Below are 22,120 nucleotides of genomic sequence, written 5' to 3' on the forward strand. Positions count from 1 at the left end.
ATAAAAAATAGAAAAATAACTCTCTTTATCTATATTAATTTCTTCTTTAACTTAAATGATTTTAATTTTTTTTTTTTTGTAGTTTTTTAGTGACTTTTTTAAAAAAGACACAAAATGGACCTTTTGTGCTTAAGTTTTTCAAATTAATAGATATTTTTATTATTTTGTATTTCATATTAATATAATTAAAAATAAAAAATTGTTAAAATATCCGTGTATAAAAGGAAATGAATCATGGGTAGGAACAAATGGAATTATGCTAAAATATAAATAAATAAGATATTTTTGTTATATTGTATTTTTTTTACTGATCACCATTTTTTTAAATGAGATCGGGAACTGCATTTTAGTGTCATAGAATGGCCCAAAAAAGATTATGACACATGGCATAATAAATAGACAAATGCATTACGTGTGAGGCGGCTCCCAAAGGTGATGGGGCTGGGGAGAATAGGACTTGCACGTGACACCCAAATACCATATTCCCAAAATCAGAAAATAAATTCACGAATCGAGGGAAACCCTAGGAGAGAGAGGAGAGAATGGGGAAGAAGAAGAAGAGAGCAGCGAAGGTGTTTTGCTACTACTGCGAGAGGGAGTTCGAGGACGAGAAGATTCTTGTTCAGCACCAGAAGGCCAAGCACTTCAAGTGCCATGTCTGCAACAAGAAGCTCTCCACCGCCTCTGGCATGGCCATCCACGTCCTCCAGGTCCACAAGGAGACCGTCTCCAAGTACTTTTGCTCTTCTCCCAATTCTTTCGTTTTCATTCTACTCTATTCATCCTTCCCTTTTCTTCAGCAATTTTGGAGGAATTCTTTATCAATCCCTAGCATCTTCAATTACCCGATTTTTATTGTTGTTTGATTGTTGAAAGTACCGGATTTAAAAAAAGAAAAAAAATTTGTTTTCCCGATTGACGCTACTGTTGGTTGGTTTTACTTGCACTGATTTTTCTTTCTCTTGTTCAATGTTCACAGAGTTCCTAATGCTAATCCCGGGAGAGAATCCACTGAAATTGAAATATTTGGAATGCAAGGAATCCCAGATGATATTCTAGCTGCCCATTACGGAGAGCAAGGTATTGTTCCTTCCCCGTGCTCTGTGTTGTTGTTTCTTCTTGGAGATTAGAAGTACTGATAGGTGCACACAATTTATTACCTGTTTGCTTAGTTTAAAAAGGAAAAGTCAAGTGGACAAGGCGCCTCTTCAACAAGGCACATGTCTTGGCATGCAAGGCCCTGCAACTTGGGAGTGGTTGTGGCTTGGGTCTAGGCGCGCTTTAAACGTGCCTTTTAAAACTATGCCTGTTTTGAGTGTGTCTTTTAAATTGCTTGTTTTATTTATAAAAATAATTTTTGTGGTTGGTTAAGGGATTTAGTCAAGTGGAAAGTACTTATTTCTTGGACAGATGAGGGCCGATTGTTTTTTTTGTTCTTATTAGAAACAAAAGATGCATTGATTAAAGATTATAAAGCATAAGAAGGATGAGAAATCCTCCCCATGAAATACAAACCTGATCAAAACACCCATGAAAAATGCCGTTTTACAATGAGATTTGTACAAAAAGAATAAAAAGACTACAAAAAAAAATACAACTCAAAAGCTCAACTTGACTCCTCACCAAGTAAGCTCAATCCTAAGGTGTACATACGGAGTGCCAACTAAACTGAATGAAACTCAAGGGGAAAGGTTTGAAAATATCAGTATAGAAGGCTCAAAAAGACACAAAGAAATGAATCAAGTCCCACATCATCTCAGACGTTTTGCGAGTATCCTAAAAAATCTTAGTATTCCTTTCTCTTTCCACACAATCCACATCAAAGTGAGAGAAACAATTTTCCAAAGAGTTTTGTCTCTAGTAGAGGTCCCAAAACACATAAGGGAAATAACCATCATATCACAAATACTCCTTGGGATGAACCCATAGCATCCTAACCTATGAGAGTAGCTTGTGCCATAACCCTAAAGTAACCAGACAACGTAGAAAGAGATGATCAATCGTCTCTCCACTCCCCTTACATAGGATGCATCAATTAGGACTAAGGGCTTTGAAAGACCTTCTCAATTGTAGCATGACATTGGTATTTACCTTCTTAAGTGTCATTAACCAAACAAAGGTCATGATATTAGAGGGAACTTTTGATTTCCACAAAAAATTAGTCGGATGAGAAGGAACTAAATAAGATAAATTGGTCTAGGTTCTAGATGAGGGCTGGTGAGATTTTTTGTATCCCCTCTTCTTTTTTATTCTTGCCTTTTAGCATCTCTTGTATACCCCCTGTATGCATTGGGTTGGCCTTTTGATGCCTTTTTCTCTCTTTACCTATCAAAAAATAAATAAATTGATCAAGGCTAAAAAGAAAGATCTTATTGATAATACTCTTGAAGAAGAGGGTACCCAAGCTTTCACATTTGGGACAGATGGAGACAAGGGTACACGGGAAAGAGAAGTCATTTGTCTTTCAAGATCATTAATCTCCAAATTAGGTAGATTACAATGGAAAAACAAATTCCAAGGATTATAACTACCCAATATAGTTGAAATGGAGATTTCTAGTTGTGACGACTCGTGAACACAAAGGTTGATTCCCTCACCGTAAATGTTCTCAAAAACAAATTTTTGTCCCATCACCCACTACAAAGCGAGTGTGTATAGAAAAAACCCGAAAAATAAGTGCAATGGCTTTCTAGGGACAATGATGTGACCAATGAACTAAATTATTGGAATCCCATCTATTAGGATGTGTCCCGTAGATACTCAAAATAACTTGATGCCAAAGGGCGAAACTGATGAAGGTTAATTGTTGAGAAAATTAACATTTTCCTCTAACCTTCTAATAAGTGATAACTTACCCTTCTTACTCATTTCCTCTTTTACTTCCTTTTGATTGTGATGAGAACAATGAAATCAAGGTTAATGGCATCTAGCTTTTCTATTGAGTGCTCTAAATGTTATAATTTTTGTATACTGGACATGAAGATATCTGTCTATCTTAGTTTATGGAGAGTTAGTCCAAAATCCAATTAATTGGGATCAAATTGTATGTTGAATCATATGCCATTTTATTTTCTCTCTTCTTCCTTGAACTGCTGTCCACACAATATTCTTATTTTTTTGGATTTTCTTGGAAGTAACCTGGTGTTCCTTGATAGATAGGAATGAGACTCATAAGTGGGCCAATGCTTCATTGGATTGAGTTGTTCATACTTTGTTGGGTATTTGGCATAGGCTTAATTATAGTTAATCATAGTTACCATGCAAAACCTTCTTCAACCATAGGCTCTAAACAGGGATACATGTTCTATTAAATTCTTGGATGTGAGGTTTTGTTTTCCATGTCCTCTACCCTTGTGAACTTGAATTCTAAAAATATTTGGGTTGCTCTTGGAAGTGATGCTTTATGGCTATAAGCCCTAAATAGTTAATATGGGATGTCAACTTTGGGCTATGTTACATGGATTTGGGTCTGGGTTCTGGTATGAGTATGCATATAGGTTTTTGATCCCTCGGATTCCCAAATTTTAGGATTCAGCAACTTGACTGGAAATGATCTTAATAGCTATGCTGGTAAGAGATTAAATTTGTATTACTAGATATCAGGTTAGCTTATTCATGGTTTGGTTGCATCCATAAATCATAATATCAATTTTTATTGATGCAAGTTGAACACTTGTTTGGTCAAAACAAAAGAAATGTGTGTGTGTGTGGGCGCACGCACGAACGTGAGTGTTAGCGGCCCCCACATGTATTTTATAAGATTCACAAATTTTGATGCACAATGTATACACATATATTGTATGCTTAGCTCTTTAACTAATTGAATTTTAGGAAGAATGACATCTACTCTTCTTTACTGGAATCGACAAAAGAGAGGGGGGTAAAGGGGTTAGGGGAAAAGAAGAAACCCTTGCCTTCTTCCCATTTTGAGAGGGAAATCCGAAGGTTAGAGCATTTGATTAACTACGATTGCTTTCCATCCATTGTAAGGGGAAAGGGGAGGGGTGTCGGAATTTAGGGAAGGGGTTGGGCTTGGGCTTAGGAAGCTTTAATGCCCAATAGGGATTTCTTTTTTGGGTTCCAGTAGGGGTTTCTTTTTTCTCTTGCATCTCAGTTACTTTTGTGGTTGTTTGTTGTTAGGGTGGTGGGGTTTTCTTCTCTTTTCTCCTACTTGCCGATTGGCCCTAATTGCATACTCCGTGTGTACTTTGTTGTGCCTTTTGGCAAGTGCTTTTAATGTATCTTGCTTATTTACCCATCAAAAAAGAATGACATCTACTCTTCTTGATTTATATTCACATATATTGTATGCTTAGCTCTTTAACTTGTTGAATTTTAGGAAGAATGACATCTACTCTTCTTGATTTTATGAATGATTACATTAACATAGTAACCCTCTCTGGCTTCTGATACTAACCAGGTATACTTTTTTTGAACTTGTTGGCTAAAGGAGTTAACATAAGTATTGAACATCATTTTGGCTCCTTTAGTCTGAAATTTCAAAAAACAGGAGAGAAAAAAGAAAGACTAAAAGAAAATGAGGCATCTCTCATCGTGCGACATGGAATTAGTGTAAGATGAAGGGGGAAGGGAAAGGGAGATGTAGCCGTAAGTTTCTCACCTATTTAATTGGGGAAAAATTGTGTGTGTATGTGTGCACATGCATGTATGCATGTGAAAAGACATGAAGATGAAAGAAGGGGTTAGAGTGAGATGAAGAAGAAATTAGGGACTAGGTTAAGATGAAGAAGATGAAGGGGAAGGGGAAGAGAGATGTGGCCGTCATTTACTTTCCTAAGGTGTTGTTTGGTTGCCTAAAATGTAAACTAAAAAAATGTGGAGATGAAATTAGTTATTGGAAGAGAATCACAGCTATGGGTCTCTCACCCATGGTCTGTCTCTAGCTGCCCAAAAAAAGGATAAAAGGAATGAGATCATGGATTAGATGAGATGAAGATGAAATTGTTATTTTTGTTTTGATCAGTTCTTGTAAGTTTTGGAAGGATTTGTTGCCCTTCTTTGTTAATGCTAATAAATTTTGAATAAAAAAACAAAAGGGTAAAAAGGTACGAGAGAGACCCATGTTGTGGGTTGAGTTTTCATGGTAGTGAGTTTAATGTTGTGTATTACGCTTTGAATTAGGATTAGTTAAGATTGAATTAAGCATTAATTTGAAATGGATTTGGGTTACTTATAAAAAAAGAAAAGAAATATATATACATATTTGAAGTGGATTTGGGTTGATTTGAAAGTAATTATTATTCATATTAGTTTTAAGTTAATTTAAATTTATTTTGGACTTAGCTAACCCAATATTCTAAAAAAATGGTTGATGTCACCAAAAGTGTTAACAAAGAGCCATTGCACCCTTGATCAAGGGGTTGTTCATGTTGGTTGACTTGTAGAATGCCAGTGTAATATTACAGACCAGAGTGGGTACCGCTTTAATTGTTAGAAGCCTTAGGAGGTATAGGTGTAGGTGTAGGTGTAAGGTTCCCTTTATTTTATTACTTATATTAGATTTAAATAGTTTAGCTTTATTTTTTGATCCATAATTTAAGCTATTCATGGATTTATTTCTTTAAAATTTATTATTTTATTAGAAAGAGGGCACTAGCATGGATTTCAAATTAAGTACATGTGACCACATAAGAATAGCAAATGGCTAGTGCCAATATTTCCCCATTTCTCAACAAAACTCAATTTTAGTTCCCCTGTTTTTCATTCACTTCCCCATAAAAATCCACTCTTTTCTTTCTCTGATCCCTAGGCATATCTACTTTCCAAAAGCTCCTTTACTTTGGTGGTTGCAATAAAAAAATTAATTTGAAATCAATCAATTGTTCAGAATAAGAGACAAATACTTGACAAGGGTTCTTCTCTCAATCCAAAGTCTAAAAAGTTCTTTTGTTTGCTGTCTTTGGTTGGAAGCAAAGGGGTGCATAGATGATGTTCCTCTTAACTCTTTTTAGTTTTCTAGATTAGTTGGGCCCTTGGTAAGGGTGGGTTGGCTTTGTTCCGTTTTATTTTGTAACTTTGGTTTATTGTGGTGTTGGTTGGTGGTAGCTGTATATGTTTTGTATACCATGGGTTGCTATTTTGGCGGCCTTTTTTAATTTATTTTTCTTTTTATCTATATCTATCAAAAAAATAAAATAAAAATGACAAGGGTCCCATGTATATGCCCATGTCATGTCCCCCTATTTCACTTGATGTACATGATACACATGCAAGTATGAGATCTTTGTTGGACACATCTCTTTTACTTTGGATCTAGTTAGTAGACATGACATTACACATGCAAGTATGAGATCCTTCTTGGACACATTTCTCTTAATTTGGATCCAGTTGGTTGATTTTTAATTGATTTTTTTTTTCTAGTTGCAACCACCAAAAGGAAGGACTTTGTCATGTAATTTTATGATGATATTTAGTCTCGTTAGAGATAAAAGGGAAAATAGAAAGCAAGTTTTTATAAGGAAGTGGATTGAGAAAAAGTAGTGGAGGAAATAAAAACTGAGTTTGCATGGGTGTTGGTTTGGTATTGGTATTTGACATATTATTTTTTTTATCAAAAAAATTTGTATTATTAAATTACAAAGTCTAATGAATTTTAGATCCATACTGGTTCAATTTTGTAATTTCAAAATAAATAAAATTTAAATCCATAAATCCCTATCCTAATTCCACTAGTTTAAGATTGGGATGATAAATTAAAATTAAACTGAAAAACTAAATAAAATAAATTGATCAAAGAGATAAATACACAACTTTATGCATATTTAACTATATCCGATTACACGCATATAAAAGTTGTGCTTCCTAATAATAGGTTTATGGTTATTCAAAATTTTAATTAGCAATAATTGTTATAGAAATTCATATAAAACAATATTCCATAGTAAAAATTGAAATTTCTAAAAATAAAAACATGACAGAAAAACGACAATTTTTTTAAAGGCCTCTATGCCTTAAAATGATATGGCTTGTATTCGTAGAAATTGATATTATGGCTGCAATGAAGAAAAAAGTATATATAGCTCTAAATAAGGTATGGTTCCTATTAAAAAATATTCCTAGCCCAATCATATTCAATTATCCATACCCATTGTTGAAATCATTTTCACCCAAGTTGTATTATAAAACTTCAGAATTTGAAGAATCAGATACCCACACTGAAACCATTGTAGCATAGGTGGTTGCTTTTGTTGCGCATGTGTGTAAATATTCTATGCTATTAATTGTTTGGCATGAATGGATGATATCAATAAGATGAATAAATCTATAGGCTCACGTGGGCAAGTTTGCATCTAATGAGAAAACACACTTTCTTTTAAATCTTTTTCCTATATCTATTTTCTTTTTCTTTTTCAATTAACAGCCTTTTTGTATGATTTTGATTTGTTTAGTATCTTTTGTTTGATGGTTACATACAAGCTGACTGTGATCATTCATTTTTTTTTCCTTTTCTGGGATGCTTTTGATTTGTTTAATCACTTTCATATGATATTTACATACAAGATTAAATGTGATCATTCCCTTGGTAGACATGATGCCTTCTGCATATTTTTTGACTTCATTACCGCTATTGCCATGCACATGTTTTCCCTCCTTTTCTTGTATCAATTCAACCTGAAGAATAATGCTGATCTTCTGGATGTAAGCCCTTGTGTTGTTGTGGGGTTTTTTTTCCTTTTTTATTCTTCATGTCTTTGGGTGAATATTTTATATAAGAATTATCGTCTCCATCTTTGTATTTATACAATTTCAAATTCTGTTGCAGATGAAGATAACCCTTCAAAGCTAGCCAAAGTCGAGGTCCCACCAACTAACGTTGTTGGTGTGATGCCTCCTGGATCAGTGGGCATGGGGTTTCCGCCGCAATCAACATTTGGTGCAATACCACCAATGTATGCTTTCTTTGCTCAGTTTCTTAAGCTCTTTCCACCTCACTAGCATTATTCTATACAACAAAAGATGTTGTCACATATGCCTATAAAAAAAACTGTTAAACCATACATGGTACAGTCAATGACTCTCAATCTCCAGTTAGACTGAAACTTCTGGTTCTTGAAATGACCTTGTTAGCAGTTATGTTGAAAATGAGCTAAGAAAAATGTGGTTTTGCCTTTTGAGGTCTTTTTAATGGGCATTCTCAAAAGTTCAAGAGAGTTGAAATGGTTTTGTACTACCTTATCTTCTCATGCATTTGCATGTGTAATGCTGTCTGTTCAAAATGCAAATGCACATATGAATATTGCTTATTGAATTTTATGTGTCTGTTGCAGTTACAATTCTGCAGTTGCAGTCCCTCCTGGTTGGCCGGTTCCTCGTCCACAGCCTTGGTTCCCACAGCATCCAGCAGTTCCTGTTCCTCCTGCTGCACCCTTAGGACTGGCACAAAGGCCTTTGTTTCCCATACAAAATGTGACACCTCCTCTGCCATCTGCTACACTTCAACCTTCATTTCAAACTACACCACCTGGACCTCTCTCATCTAGTCCTACTCCTGTATCTCAGCCCTTATTTCCTGTTGTTGGTACTGCAAGTATTCCTAGTCAAAATTCACAAGTTACTGCAGCTGCATTGTCGGCCCCCATTACATCAAGCACCCCTTCAGAACTCAATAACCCTTCATACTCCAGTATTAACACATCTATGGTAAATGGCTACCATGCTCCAAGTATTCAAGGTCTGCACTTCTCTCTTCTAACAGGTTTCAAAATTTTGCGAGCCCTTTGTATTCCACGTAGTGTAGTATGGCAATATATTGCTACTTAAAGAGCAGTTTTTTGTGCCTGCAAATGCTTGTTGACATTGAGATGGTAATTGTTTTCCCTGAATGCTATCCCATAAATACATTAATTTTTGGATGCCTATAATAGTGCCTCTCTTGTAGACTTCATAGTCTCCAGTAATTTCCAACATAGCAAATTGACCCTTAAGAAGCACTGAGGATATAGGTACAAGTTGACTGTCCAAACTTGGACACAAGGTCTACAAATCATGGATGGCACAAAAATAATAATAATAATAAAACAAATATGGAAATCTGATTGTTTTAACCTTGTTTATGTGTCCCACAAAAAGACTGAAGTAGGGGTGTCATAATTAGTGTGCTTGTTCAAAAGCAAGCAGCTTGTATTATTTCAGTTGTCAGATGGCATGAAACATTTGTGATCCTTTTGCATGATTGTCAGGCTTAACTGTGTGTGGTCATGTTATCTTCACAGAAATATAGCTATTACACCAACTACAGTTCATTTTTTTTCCTTTTTCTCTTTATTTTTTTCTTTTTTTGCGTGTGTAGCTATGAGATTTTTGTTCCCCAAATTTCAAAATTTTCAGTTCAACAATTTACTTATTCTGTCTAGAACCTCAGCATTTAGCATGAATCTGAATTTCTAGTTTACTTATTACAAGTGGTAGCATTTGTTTTCAAAGTTCATGCATTTGTTTCTATTTTTTTTTAAAATGAGACTTTCATTTATTTCTATTAGTTTTGTGCTTTCAAATTTGAGGAGATGTTTTGTATTTCATGAGTTGGTCTTATGCTGTACTGATTTTGGTGTGCATTATGAATAGTGAAGTAAAATGACAGACTTGAATTTCATGCATCTGTTCCAGTTTTTGATGTGTGAGAAATAATGAAGTAAAAGCACTCTGTATCAGTTTGTTAAATTGTCATGCTGGTGTAACCTCTCTCTCAACCTCTTCCTTAGCCCAAACCCCTCCCCTTCCTCTTGCTTTCTCTCTCTGGGATTTTGGAAGGAAAGATGAATTTAAAATTTGCTCTCCAAAGCAATAAAATTATTCTGTAAATTTGACCTGTCACTTTGTTTGTTTCCGTTCTTAAAATTATTGATGTGTTTGATCACTCTCAATTTAAACCCACTTTCTTGCGACAGCAGGGACATTAGTCAGTTCACATACTTATGCTTCCGGTTCAAACACCAGTGGCCCATCGATTGGACCCCCACCGATGATAGCAAACAAAGCTCCGGTAATCCAGCCAGCAAGTAATGAGGTCTACCTTGTATGGGATGATGAGGCGATGTCCATGGTTAGTTGTTAGTTACCTTTCTGGATGTATCATGCCAATCTTTTGGATGCTGTACTTTGGTTTAACACACTTTAAATTGTGTTTGAAATATCTACAGGAGGAAAGAAGGATGTCATTACTGAAGTATCAGGTGCATGATGAAACTAGCCAGGTAAGTTATGACTGCCTTGTAATCTTATTCATACAACTAGGTATCCGTTGTATTAAATTTTGATCTTCTAAAAACATGTGCAGAATTTTTGTTCTTTCATTTTTGGAGGTATTTTCTGAATGAATACCATCTTGAATTTTCTGTTAATCCAAGGGAGGACACACTTTTGTGGATATTTTTTTTGATAGGTAACACACTTTTGTGGATATATATGAACCCTGATTCAAATATGATAAACTAGTGCCAAACTTATTGCTTGATTGTGCTTAGTATGCTATTTCTAACTGTCAATGTCCAGTTTCCAACAAATTCTCCTGGTTTTGTGGGCATCAAAAGATTCAAGTAGGTATTCACATTTTCTTTTCTACTGGTTAGTATTTTTACAAATCTGACAAGCATGTGGCAATGGCAAGGTTTACTTCAATCTACCACTGGCCCGTCACAAAAACCATAGTGTATGTATTTTATTTGTTTCAAATTTGAATTTGTTTGCTGGTATTTCCTTCTCCCTATGCTTGATTAAGTGTGGGGTTTTGGATGGAAGGCGAGCATGGCCAACTGGCTTTTTCCATTTGTAGCATTTGTTGTAATCTTTTATGACCATGCAGTGCATTCAAACTTGACCCAGGTCAGCTTCTGTCTTAAATTCGGTTATCTATTGGATACCCACAATCTCGTCATCTGGTTTGATTCCAAACGTAATGATTTGCAGTTAAGAGTTCCATATTTGATACATTAAAAATTGTTTTGTTTCAGATGAACTCGGTTGATGCAGCCATTGACAGGAGGATATCTGAGAGCAGACTTGCTGGTCGAATGGCTTTCTAGCTTAACCGTAACATAGAGGGTTCAGCGTCGATGCTCCTTCATCATCCTTCTTAGATTAACACACACACAAGGGGATTTTACTCCCTGACCTTTCCTTCTTTATTGGTTCAGGTCACTGGTATCATCCATCCCTGTTGTATGACCCTTCTTGTTAGAAGGGAGATTAGATAATAGGGAGCCATTCTTCCCCCTCAAAGCAGTATTTTGAACAGAAATAGGAATTTTTGGATGTTCTTTTTTATCTTGGAAATTTATTCTAAAATTCGGTATACAAATTTGCTTATTTGTTGTTATTGATGCAAGTCCCCAATTCCATGTATTATTTTGAGATATGGTGTTTGTAGCAGAGCCCCTTTTTTGAACTATAAATGAAGCCAGGGTGGTTGTACTTGTGCATGGGTGGTCATCTCAAAGATAAGACTGTAAACCTAATAATGAATACAATGATCAGGTTATCGGGAAGGTGCAGAATAGAAATACATTGTTCCCGTTACTTATCAGGAAGGTACGTATCCGGAAACCTAAAGTCTCGAGAGTATAAGTGAAGGAACTTGGTATTTAATTAATTAACCAATGGATGCAGCTTCAAGGACTAATATACATCATGAATACAACAACATGCCGCAGTGGAATGACCAACAGACATGTGACTTGATCAAATAAAGGAATAAAATGACCAAGTGACATGTGACTTCTTGCGTGGGTGAGATTTTAGATGGCAACTTGAGTAAATCCATTTATTTCTGAGATTAGATTAGACTTGAATGTTGTTTGAATTTTGCGGAAAGATCGGAGAGAATGGTGGTCCTTTCTTATTAAAATTGTTTTTATTTACCCAATTATCGCATTTCATCACAAATCAACCCAAATTTTCAGCAAAATTCATAGTGAAATAGGCTTCGAATTCAATTGCTACATAAACAAGATTTGCAAGAGCACTTTTGAACAATGCCTCAAACTCATTAGCTCCTAGAACCACCTCATACCTTCATTCAAGATCAACCTTTTAATATATAATCAGTTCAGATTGAAGGGCGAAATCAACCCAGTCAAGTTTCATGGCTAAATACAATCCAGATCCTACTCATACACAAATCAGCCCATAGTTTGAACAAAATTCAATCCAGATTTCAAAGGGAAAATCAACCCAGATTTTTGAAGATAAGACAACACACATTTTGATCAAAATCCAATCCAGATTTCCAAGGAAAATCAACCCGAGTTTTTAAAGACAAGTCAGCCTACATTTGACCAAATTCAGCCCAGATTTTCAGAGACAGGTTAGCCCAAATTCTTACCAAAATATACTCCAGATTTCAAAGGAAAATTAGCTTACTTTTTGGAACCAAAATCAGTACAAATTTGGTTAGAATATCAAGTAAGAAGTGACAATAGGTAAATGATGATTTCATTGAAAAATAATCCTAACAATTAGTCAAGTAAATCAAAGAAAAAACGGATTCTCACGAATATTCTCAACAATGTTATTAGCTTAAATCTCATCCATAAAAATCGACATGCACATACCACATGTATCTAATTAGTCAAGATAAAGTACAAAAATAAAAAAGATAAGAGGAGACCATACCAAAAAAAAAAAAAAAAAATGGCATTCTCAGTGTCGTCATTTGTCTTCACTCGAATCCCCACCTTTCTTCCAAAAAAAAATTTTAGGCTGTAACTATTTTAAAAAGTAGTTCCAAAAAATAATTTTTAAAAATAGTTTTATAATGTTTTATAGAATAAAATTCTATTTAAAAACTTGAAATGTTTTTAACTTATTTTTAATATTTTTGAATATATTTTAAAAATAATTGTTCTATCTAATGCTTTATTTTTAATTATTCTACATCTTTATATAGTTATTTTTTAAAATAATTATATAAAAAAAAGTGAAAATAATTAAAAGATATTCTTCAAAAACACCCCATTTTTTTTTCTTAAGAAAACAGAAAATAATTTCTAAGTTCGAAACTTGTTTTCTTTTTCTTTTTTCCTAAAAAAATAAAAAAAAAAAAAAAAAAATGTCCTTGAAAACAGTTGCTAAACGTACCCTTAGCCTCTCCCTAGGATTCTTACCCAAAAATTCAGTCGTGCCCTTGTTGCTAAATAAAATTTTGGTTCCCTTTCTCGCTGCCACGGATCCCTCACCTCTTGTCGTCGTGCTCAAGCAACCATCTAATCCATTGAATGTAACAAAGCCCACATCATGAACTCAAGCCCAAACCCATAACGTCCACATAAAATTAAAGATAGAGACGCTTGAAGTTGCTAAGAAATTACTGAAAAAAAAATGCTTAAAAAAAAAAAAAAAAAAAAAACTGTGTGATGATATTTTACATAAATAAAAATTAAATCATTTTAAAATTTCATCTAGCATATTTTATATAAAATATTTTATTTTAAATTTATTTTCTAAAAATTCCATTAAAAATTTGTGGTGACAAGTTTTGGGTGTTAGTCAAAATACTTGCATTGATATTATTTTATTCTAATAACTAAAATTATTAAAAGTTAAATTAACATCTTATAAAATATTACAACTTCATTAGCTTTTTTTTATTCAAATAAAATATTAAAAATTAAATAAGACGAAAAGGATGAATATATAAAAAAAGGGAATCGATGGACATTCTTGTAATTTTTTTAAATAGGATTAATGTGATAAATATGGAAAATAATTTAAAGGTAAAGGCATAAATTAAATAGAAAGGTAATATAAATTTAAAATAAATATAAAAAAATCTATGATTTTCGCACCCAATCCACGCGTAATCGGTTTTGACATTATGTCGACAAGATTTCATCAAAATGTCCGGAAATTTTCATCGTCGCTTCAAATGGAAACACTTTCACTTTTCAAAATTTATCAAATACGAGAGATATTTTTAAATAAGGAAGAAAAGTAGTTGTCAAAGTGAGGAGTCGGGCTTCATTGGTATTTGCCAAGTGGAACAAGACAAGCTACAATGTGAAATTTGGAATTTCGTCCCCCCTTCCCTCTCCCCTCTCCCTCATGGTGTTGCCATCTTTGGTGGGTTTGCGATGACCTTTAGAAAGAAGATTCCATATTGAAAGCAGAGCATATGAATTTTCCACAGAGGAAAAGAGAAAGCATTATGCCTGGAAGCTGCCTGTGTTGCCCATATTCATTGAATGAAACAGACATGAGACAACCCCCATCCCCTACGGGCCTACACTAAACTTAAGGTATCCAGGTAATCTCAGTCAATTCACCCAAGTCCCACTCTGGGCCTGCTGTTCCAATCCGGGCCCATAATTGTTTGGGCGCATTTGGGTCAAGGTCGTCGCCGACAAGGATTGTTTTCGGTTGTCTTACTACACATCACACAATGGAATATATTAGAATTAATTGAGTAAAAGGAACAAAATAATTCGTATATTTGTGAATTTATCCTCTTTCTTGAGAACCATATGGTAATCTATTCCTTTACATGGATCATAAGTAATAAAAAAGTCAGACTCAACACGCTTGGATACCTGAAATAATACCAATAATTGTATGAATGCATATACGTCTCTCTCCCATCAATTGATACTAGTTAAAAGTAATGGAAATTCTCATATTTGTTTGATGATAAATTCAAGAAAAAAAAAAGATATAAAATATAAATAAGAATAAAGATCCCCCTTAGGAATGAAAATCTGCTCATTGTTACTCTTTTTACAAAAATGGATAGATAAATTAATGCATTTATTGGATCTGTTGGGATTGATGGGGCTCGAACGGTAGCTTCCACCTTTGAAGAGTAACTCATTTATGACATAAATACCCTTAATTATTTTGAGTATTTACAATATGTTTTATAAGAAAGAGACTATTTTTATAGCAATAATACTCAATTTAATGTTACATCTCAAATGTTGTGATATAGGTTATAATATTGAAATGAGATATGCATTAGTGAAGTATGAATGTTATAATCCCTGAGATGGGTATTTTCTTTTTATATAATCAAATAGGTTATATGCGGCTTAAGGTAATATACCTTGAAAAAAAAATTAAGTGTGATTGGGATGGGTATTTTTATTAAGTTTACTCAGCAATTTGGAGACAATTTTAATTGGCTTAGAGAGCATCTTCTCAAAATATTCCTCTTTTTGATTTATGATTACGTTTTATTCAATCTCTTACATGGGATTATAGAGAGGTGTGACAAATGAAAGATTTGACTTACTTCAAGTTTTTATATGTTTATATATTATATACCCTAAATTTTAATAGAGATGACTTAAAATTCAATGAGAAAAAATGACAATGATGATAATCATGTCCACATAACAAACACTTGGAAAAGGAACTTTATTTTTGTCCAAACAAGTGTGGGCCTAAATTGGGAAATCCCAACCCATAATGTCCACATAAAATTAAAGATAGAGACGCTTGAAGTTGCTAAGAAATTACTCAAGAAAAAAACTATGTGTAATCATATTTTACATGGTGATATCACAAGAAAATATTGCTCTACTCAAATTTTATATTTTACCATTCTAGAGGTGAGGTTTAAGCCCATTTGGCCATGAGGGACATGCAACCAGCCCCAACGAGAAGTGAAATATTGGCCCCAACTTGAAGCCTTCCATTACCCTGCATCCTTGGGTTCATGAAATCCGCTGCTAGAAGATCCACCAGCGCCATATATATCAAGATTCCGGCCGATGCAGCATTGAAAATCCCTTCAACTATGAGAGCTGTTGAACTGTTTTCGTCATAAACATTCGATATCCCGATCCCAATCGCTATCCCAACTGGGGTTGTAAGGGAGAAGAACAGCGCCATAATTGCAGCAGCCCGAACCTTAAACTTGGCCTATACATACAAAATCCACCATTGAACAAGTCAAACCTCAAGAGGTGGCATAAGGGTCTAGAAGGCCTCTTTTTTTCAAAATCATGACAACACAAAAACATGAAAGCAGAGACAACTTTGTTCAACAAAAAGGGCTTTTGATATGACTATGGCCAAAGCTAGAGAAGATTTTAGCATTCTGTTTGCAAAAAATCCGAAAAAGAAAAATACCGAAATTAGGATATATATATATATTGAGTTTGAAGCTATATACCTGAGCAATGCAACCTCCAAGGCCCATGCCTTCAAAAAATTGGTGGAAGGTGAGAGCAGCCACCAGAGGCTTTATTGTTTTTGGACTCTCAGATGCTCCTAATGATATTCCAATTATTACAGAATGCACCACAATTCCCAATTCCAAAACCTGAATCATTCCAAAAACACCAAATCAAGCAAATTAATTAGCGTGTTTTTGACCAAATAAATCAAATCCCATTTGGGATTTTCATCAAGTACCTGAGAAATCACACGATGTCTGATGAGTTCTGCAGAACCCATTTCCTCAGCAGAAGATGCAGATCCGTGAGCATGGCCATGAGTGGCATGTGTGTGAACATGAACATGACCTTCATGCTCTCCAACCTTCTCTTCATCTCCCACAGATTGCTGAGCCTTCTTGAAGTGAGACCTACTATAGTAAGAGGTTGCACAAGCATCCACCATCAGTGTCCCAATGGCCGATACCATCGCCACAAAGCCAGTAAATGGAAACTTCCCCCAAGGGTTCTCATTGAGACAGGGCGAGGTTAAGTTCTCAAAAGCATCAGGAAGTACGTGAATGAACCCCGTCGCCAGAATCACTCCGGCTGCAAACGCCTTTATAATAAAGAATACATTCTTTTCAGGGTGAAGAGCCGGTATCATCTTCCCTAGAATTGGTATACACACCCCAATTGCACCACCAACCAGTATGGCAACTATAGCTGCTATCTTATATCTAAGAGCTTTATTTTTGTCTCGATCTCCATCGTCTTTGTCACATGTACAGTCTCCTAAAACCAGTGTTGGAAGAGTTATGAGAAAGAGGATGAACAGTAACCTCAGAAGCTTGTCCATGGCAATGAAACAGAGCAGAAAACTACTGATTATGAGGACGAGAAGAGAAAATGGGGTGAAAGATGGAGTGCGGTATCGGCGGAAATATATAGAGTGGGGCTTTGGTTGATGACATTATATCAAGAAGAGTAAGGTCCTCGGTGATGACACTTTTTCAAGAAGATGGTTAAAATTACTAAATGGGTGTTTTCCGATTTTCTTTGTCTACCTAATAATGGAATCCCCATGAGGGCAAATTAGACATTTTTTTTAATGCTACAGTACCGTGGGCCGTAGGGGGTGGATTACTCATTTTATAATATTTTGACTAATGAGATGAGGAAATAATGAACTCATTTGAGATGGGTCGTTTCATTTTTTAATGCCTTATGGTCTAGGCTTCCCTGATATTTATATTAGTAATCTAGGCTACATCTTTGGCTTGGTCTGATCTCTATTGTGGTGCGGAGTTGAATTAAACTTTGTTTCAGTCTAGATTGGGGAATCAAGAGGCTTTCTGGTAAATTTTGTTAACAGTGAGTTTAATATTCGTATCCTAAATACTGTAGATACTTTAAGCCTGTTCAAAAGTGATTATGGAAGTGTTAGTGTAACGACCCGCACCCAACTATGTAGATATTGTCCGCTTTGGGCCCAAGGGGGCCCTCACGGCTTTAAAACGCGTCTACTTGGTTAAGAGGAGCCTCTACATATATAGCGTCAGGAACATTCTCCCTTATCCGATGTGGGACATCACAAACACCCCCCCATGCAGACACAACGTCCTCGTTGTGTCCCATGAGATTGCGGGGCCAAATAAACAAACACCCCTTACGGAGCCAAACAAACCCCCACACTGGGGTCGGGGATCGGCTCTGATACCATTTGTAACGACCCGCACCCAACCATGTAAATATTGTCCGCTTTGGGCCCAAGGGGGCCCTCACGGCTTTAAAACGCGTCTACAGGGTTAAGACGAGCCTCTACATATATAGCGCCAGGAACATTCTCCCCTATCCGATGTGGGACATCACAAACACCCCCCCATGCAGACACAACGTCCTCATTGTGTCCTATGAGATTGCGGGGCCAAACAGACAAACACCCCTTACGGGGCCAAACAAACCCCCATACCGAGGTCGGGGATCGGCTCTGATACCATTTGTAACGACCCGCACCCAACTATGTAGATATTGTCCGCTTTGGGCCCAAGGGGGTCCTCACGGCTTTAAAACGCGTCTACTTGGTTAAGAGGAGCCTCTACATATATAGCGCTAGGAACATTCTCCCCTATCCGATGTGGGACATCACAGTTAGGACTAAAAGCACTCTGACCATGATCATTCCCAAATGGGCCCTCATCCATGCGGCTGTAGTGATTCAAAAATTTCCAAGGCTTGAGAGTCGTGCACAATCATATTGCTTTGCTTTACAGGAAAAATCTCAAAGACTCGACTGGTCATTTCTGGCCTAAAACTGGGGGACCAGTGGACCACAAAACATTGAAATAAATGCACAAAAAAACAATGCTGACTTTTGTGAAATACTTGTTCCATTCACTTGACCTACCAATCCTCATAACTGGGTAAAACTGAAACAGAACAGCCATAAAACCCTAACTCTACCATTCAAGATATTCCTATCCAACCCTCTTATTGTAATAAATATCTAGCCTCTGCTCTTCCAAAACTCTCCAGAAATTCTCAGAATATTTTTGCAAACTACTACAAAAAAGCAGAAGGAAAAAAGGAGAAACTAGTTATAAAGAACTAAAAGAGCTTAAAGTTGACTATCTTCTTTCCAAGATTTGAAATCAGCTGCCTTGTTCAGCCATAGGAACTACACTTCATTTTTGCTGCTTTTTGTTATTTAAGCCTATGTGAAACCCTCTTTTTTAATCCCCAAAGATGGAGGCAGGACAAGACTTTCAAGAGGTTTGTGAATGTAGAGTATTCCCATCCACTATGAAGACGATATTAAAAAGTGTCCCAGTCCACTCATATTACTTGAAAACCTAGACCTGTCCTTTTCACAACCTTTCTCAAAATTACCTCCAAGCCCTTTCTGAATGTAATATTATAAATGTTTTTTATCTGTACTTTTGGAACTAGTTGACATGCAAGTTTTTAATATTGTATATTAATGGTCAAGAATATAAAGAATATCTTCCATTCTCATGCCATGACAACCCGGAGTGACTTTCTACAACAAAGATGTGGCCAAACAACAGAGGTTTTTCTACTGATGTCAAATATGACAAGACCATAAGGATGGATGAATTAGTATGAGAGAAGCCCTCCTAACCAACATAGTTCCTTTGGGATGGAAATGGCCACCAAGCACTGAACCAAATTGATCATATGCCAGCCCAAGGAGTTCGAGGGGGACTATCTTTTGTTTCAGGTAGTGAAAGGTACTGAAGTAGCCTTAAACTTCCTAGGTAAGAAGAGTGTGGGACTATCTTAACTAAATTTCTGCTGAGAAAGTCAATTAAATGCTGCTTCAAAATTGATTACATGGATGTTACAGGAAAGGATCAAAATCAGGACCTGTGAAAATAAAAAATAAAAAAAATGAAGTTTGGTTCATACCAGTTTGCCTTCAGAGTATCCAATGTTGTTCTGATGCGTATTCCCAGAGCAATGCCATCTCCTACCTCAACTTGATGATATCTCAATTGGAGCTAATAGACACAGAATAGTAGAAGCAGTTGTCTAATAGGCAGAAGGAGACTAAAAATAAACATGCATCCGTTACTAAAAAGGATGAGTGAGGGAAACACCTGGTTCAATTGCTTCACTTTGTTTGTTTCCGTTCTTAAAATTATTGATGTGTTTGATCACTCTCAATTTAAACCCACTTTCTTGCGACAGCAGGGACATTAGTCAGTTCACATACATATGCTTCCGGTCCAAACACCAGTGGCCCATCGATTGGACCCCCACCGATGATAGCAAACAAAGCTCCGGTAATCCAGCCAGCAAGTAATGAGGTCTACCTTGTATGGGATGATGAGGCGATGTCCATGGTTAGTTGTTAGTTACCTTTCTGGATGTATCATGCCAATCTTTTGGATGCTGTACTTTGGTTTAACACACTTTAAATTGTGTTTGAAATATCTACAGGAGGAAAGAAGGATGTCATTACTGAAGTATCAGGTGCATGATGAAACTAGCCAGGTAAGTTATGACTGCCTTGTAATCTTATTCATACAACTAGGTATCCGTTGTATTAAATTTTGATCTTCTAAAAACATGTGCAGAATTTTTGTTCTTTCATTTTTGGAGGTATTTTCTGAATGAATACCATCTTGAATTTTCTGTTAATCCAAGGGAGGACACACTTTTGTGGATATTTTTTTTGATAGGTAACACACTTTTGTGGATATATGAACCCTGATTCAAATATGATAAACTAGTGCCAAACTTATTGCTTGATTGTGCTTAGTATGCTATTTCTAACTGTCAATGTCCAGTTTCCAACAAATTCTCCTGGTTTTGTGGGCATCAAAAGATTCAAGTAGGTATTCACATTTTCTTTTCTACTGGTTAGTATTTTTACAAATCTGACAAGCATGTGGCAATGGCAAGGTTTACTTCAATCTACCACTGGCCCGTCACAAAAACCATAGTGTATGTATTTTATTTGTTTCAAATTTGAATTTGTTTGCTGGTATTTCCTTCTCCCTATGCTTGATTAAGTGTGGGGTTTTGGATGGAAGGCGAGCATGGCCAACTGGCTTTTTCCATTTGTAGCATTTGTTGTAATCTTTTATGACCATGCAGTGCATTCAAACTTGACCCAGGTCAGCTTCTGTCTTAAATTCGGTTATCTATTGGATACCCACAATCTCGTCATCTGGTTTGATTCCAAACGTAATGATTTGCAGTTAAGAGTTCCATATTTGATACATTAAAAATTGTTTTGTTTCAGATGAACTCGGTTGATGCAGCCATTGACAGGAGGATATCTGAGAGCAGACTTGCTGGTCGAATGGCTTTCTAGCTTAACCGTAACATAGAGGGTTCAGCGTCGATGCTCCTTCATCATCCTTCTTAGATTAACACACACACAAGGGGATTTTACTCCCTGACCTTTCCTTCTTTATTGGTTCAGGTCACTGGTATCATCCATCCCTGTTGTATGACCCTTCTTGTTAGAAGGGAGATTAGATAATAGGGAGCCATTCTTCCCCCTCAAAGCAGTATTTTGAACAGAAATAGGAATTTTTGGATGTTCTTTTTTATCTTGGAAATTTATTCTAAAATTCGGTATACAAATTTGCTTATTTGTTGTTATAGATGCAAGTCCCCAATTCCATGTATTATTTTGAGATATGGTGTTTGTAGCAGAGCCCCTTTTTTGAACTATAAATGAAGCCAGGGTGGTTGTACTTGTGCATGGGTGGTCATCTCAAAGATAAGACTGTAAACCTAATAATGAATACAATGATCAGGTTATCAGGAAGGTGCACAATAGGAATACAAGGCTCCGTTGTTACTTATCAGAAAGGTACGTATTCAGAAACCTAAAGTCCGTTACTTATCAGAAAGGTACATATCCAGAAACCTAAAGTCTCTAGAGTATAAGTAAAGGAACTTGGTATTTAATTAATTAACCAATGGATGCAGCTTCAAGGACTAATATACATCATGAATACAACAACATGCCGCAATGGAATGACCAACAGACATGTGACTTGATCAAATAAAGGAATAAAATGACCAAGTGACATGTGACTTCTTGCGTGGGTGAGATTTTAGATGGCAACTTGAGTAAATCCATTTATTTCTGAGATTAGATTAGACTTGAATGTTGTTTGAATTTTGCGGAAAGATCGGAGAGAATGGTGGTCCTTTCTTATTAAAATTGTTTTTATTTACCCAATTATCGCATTTCATCACAAATCAACCCAAATTTTCAGCAAAATTCATAGTGAAATAGGCTTCGAATTCAATTGCTACATAAACAAGATTTGCAAGAGCACTTTTGAACAATGCCTCAAACTCATTAGCTCCTAGAACCACCTCATACCTTCATTCAAGATCAACCTTTTAATATATAATCAGTTCAGATTGAAGGGCGAAATCAACCCAGTCAAGTTTCATGGCTAAATACAATCCAGATCCTACTCATACACAAATCAGCCCATAGTTTGAACAAAATTCAATCC

General features: G+C 35.8%; 2 protein-coding genes across 5 annotated transcripts; one reads left to right on the plus strand and one right to left on the minus strand.

Moving 5' to 3' along the window:
• Nucleotides 1–481: 481 nt before the first annotated feature.
• On the plus strand, nucleotides 482–21,282 carry LOC117911298 (protein SUPPRESSOR OF FRI 4-like). Of its 4 annotated transcripts, none has more exons than XM_034825613.1 (7): nucleotides 482–733; nucleotides 980–1,080; nucleotides 7,784–7,910; nucleotides 8,289–8,692; nucleotides 19,821–19,975; nucleotides 20,073–20,126; nucleotides 20,881–21,282. In XM_034825613.1, the coding sequence occupies exons 1-7, from the start codon at nucleotides 543–545 to the stop codon at nucleotides 20,950–20,952; spliced, it is 1,104 nt and encodes a 367-aa protein (XP_034681504.1). In that variant the 5' UTR covers nucleotides 482–542; the 3' UTR covers nucleotides 20,953–21,282. The 4 variants fall into 4 exon arrangements, with proteins under 4 accessions (XP_034681504.1, XP_034681506.1, XP_034681503.1 ...); XM_034825615.1 differs by having other exon boundaries at nucleotides 483–733; nucleotides 19,824–19,975; XM_034825612.1 differs by lacking the exons at nucleotides 19,821–19,975; nucleotides 20,073–20,126; nucleotides 20,881–21,282 and adding exons at nucleotides 9,909–10,063; nucleotides 10,161–10,214; nucleotides 10,971–11,374 and having other exon boundaries at nucleotides 483–733.
• On the minus strand, nucleotides 15,335–17,038 carry LOC117911301 (zinc transporter 8-like). Its single transcript, XM_034825617.1, has 3 exons — nucleotides 16,369–17,038; nucleotides 16,127–16,276; nucleotides 15,335–15,873 (listed from the first exon to the last, which is right to left on the minus strand). Exons 1-3 carry the CDS (start codon nucleotides 16,966–16,968, stop codon nucleotides 15,568–15,570), a joined length of 1,056 nt encoding a protein of 351 aa, XP_034681508.1. The 5' UTR covers nucleotides 16,969–17,038; the 3' UTR covers nucleotides 15,335–15,567.
• Nucleotides 21,283–22,120: the final 838 nt, after the last annotated feature.

The sequence above is a fragment of the Vitis riparia genome, chromosome 3 (genome assembly GCF_004353265.1).
Source record: "Vitis riparia cultivar Riparia Gloire de Montpellier isolate 1030 chromosome 3, EGFV_Vit.rip_1.0, whole genome shotgun sequence".
Lineage (NCBI taxonomy): Eukaryota > Viridiplantae > Streptophyta > Magnoliopsida > Vitales > Vitaceae > Vitis > Vitis riparia.

Coding starts and splice junctions, on each gene's coding strand:
- LOC117911301 (XM_034825617.1), bottom strand. CDS start 16,968: ATGGACAAGCTTCTGAGGTTACTGTTCATCCTCTTTCTCATAACTCTT. Junction 16,277..16,368: donor GACATCGTGTGATTTCTCAG/GTACTTGATGAA, acceptor GGAATGATTCAG/GTTTTGGAATTGGGAATTGT. Junction 15,874..16,126: donor TTGGAGGTTGCATTGCTCAG/GTATATAGCTTC, acceptor TTGTATGTATAG/GCCAAGTTTAAGGTTCGGGC.
- LOC117911298 (XM_034825613.1), top strand. CDS start 543: ATGGGGAAGAAGAAGAAGAGAGCAGCGAAGGTGTTTTGCTACTACTGC. Junction 7,911..8,288: donor TTTGGTGCAATACCACCAAT/GTATGCTTTCTT, acceptor TGTCTGTTGCAG/TTACAATTCTGCAGTTGCAG. Junction 19,976..20,072: donor ATGATGAGGCGATGTCCATG/GTTAGTTGTTAG, acceptor AAATATCTACAG/GAGGAAAGAAGGATGTCATT.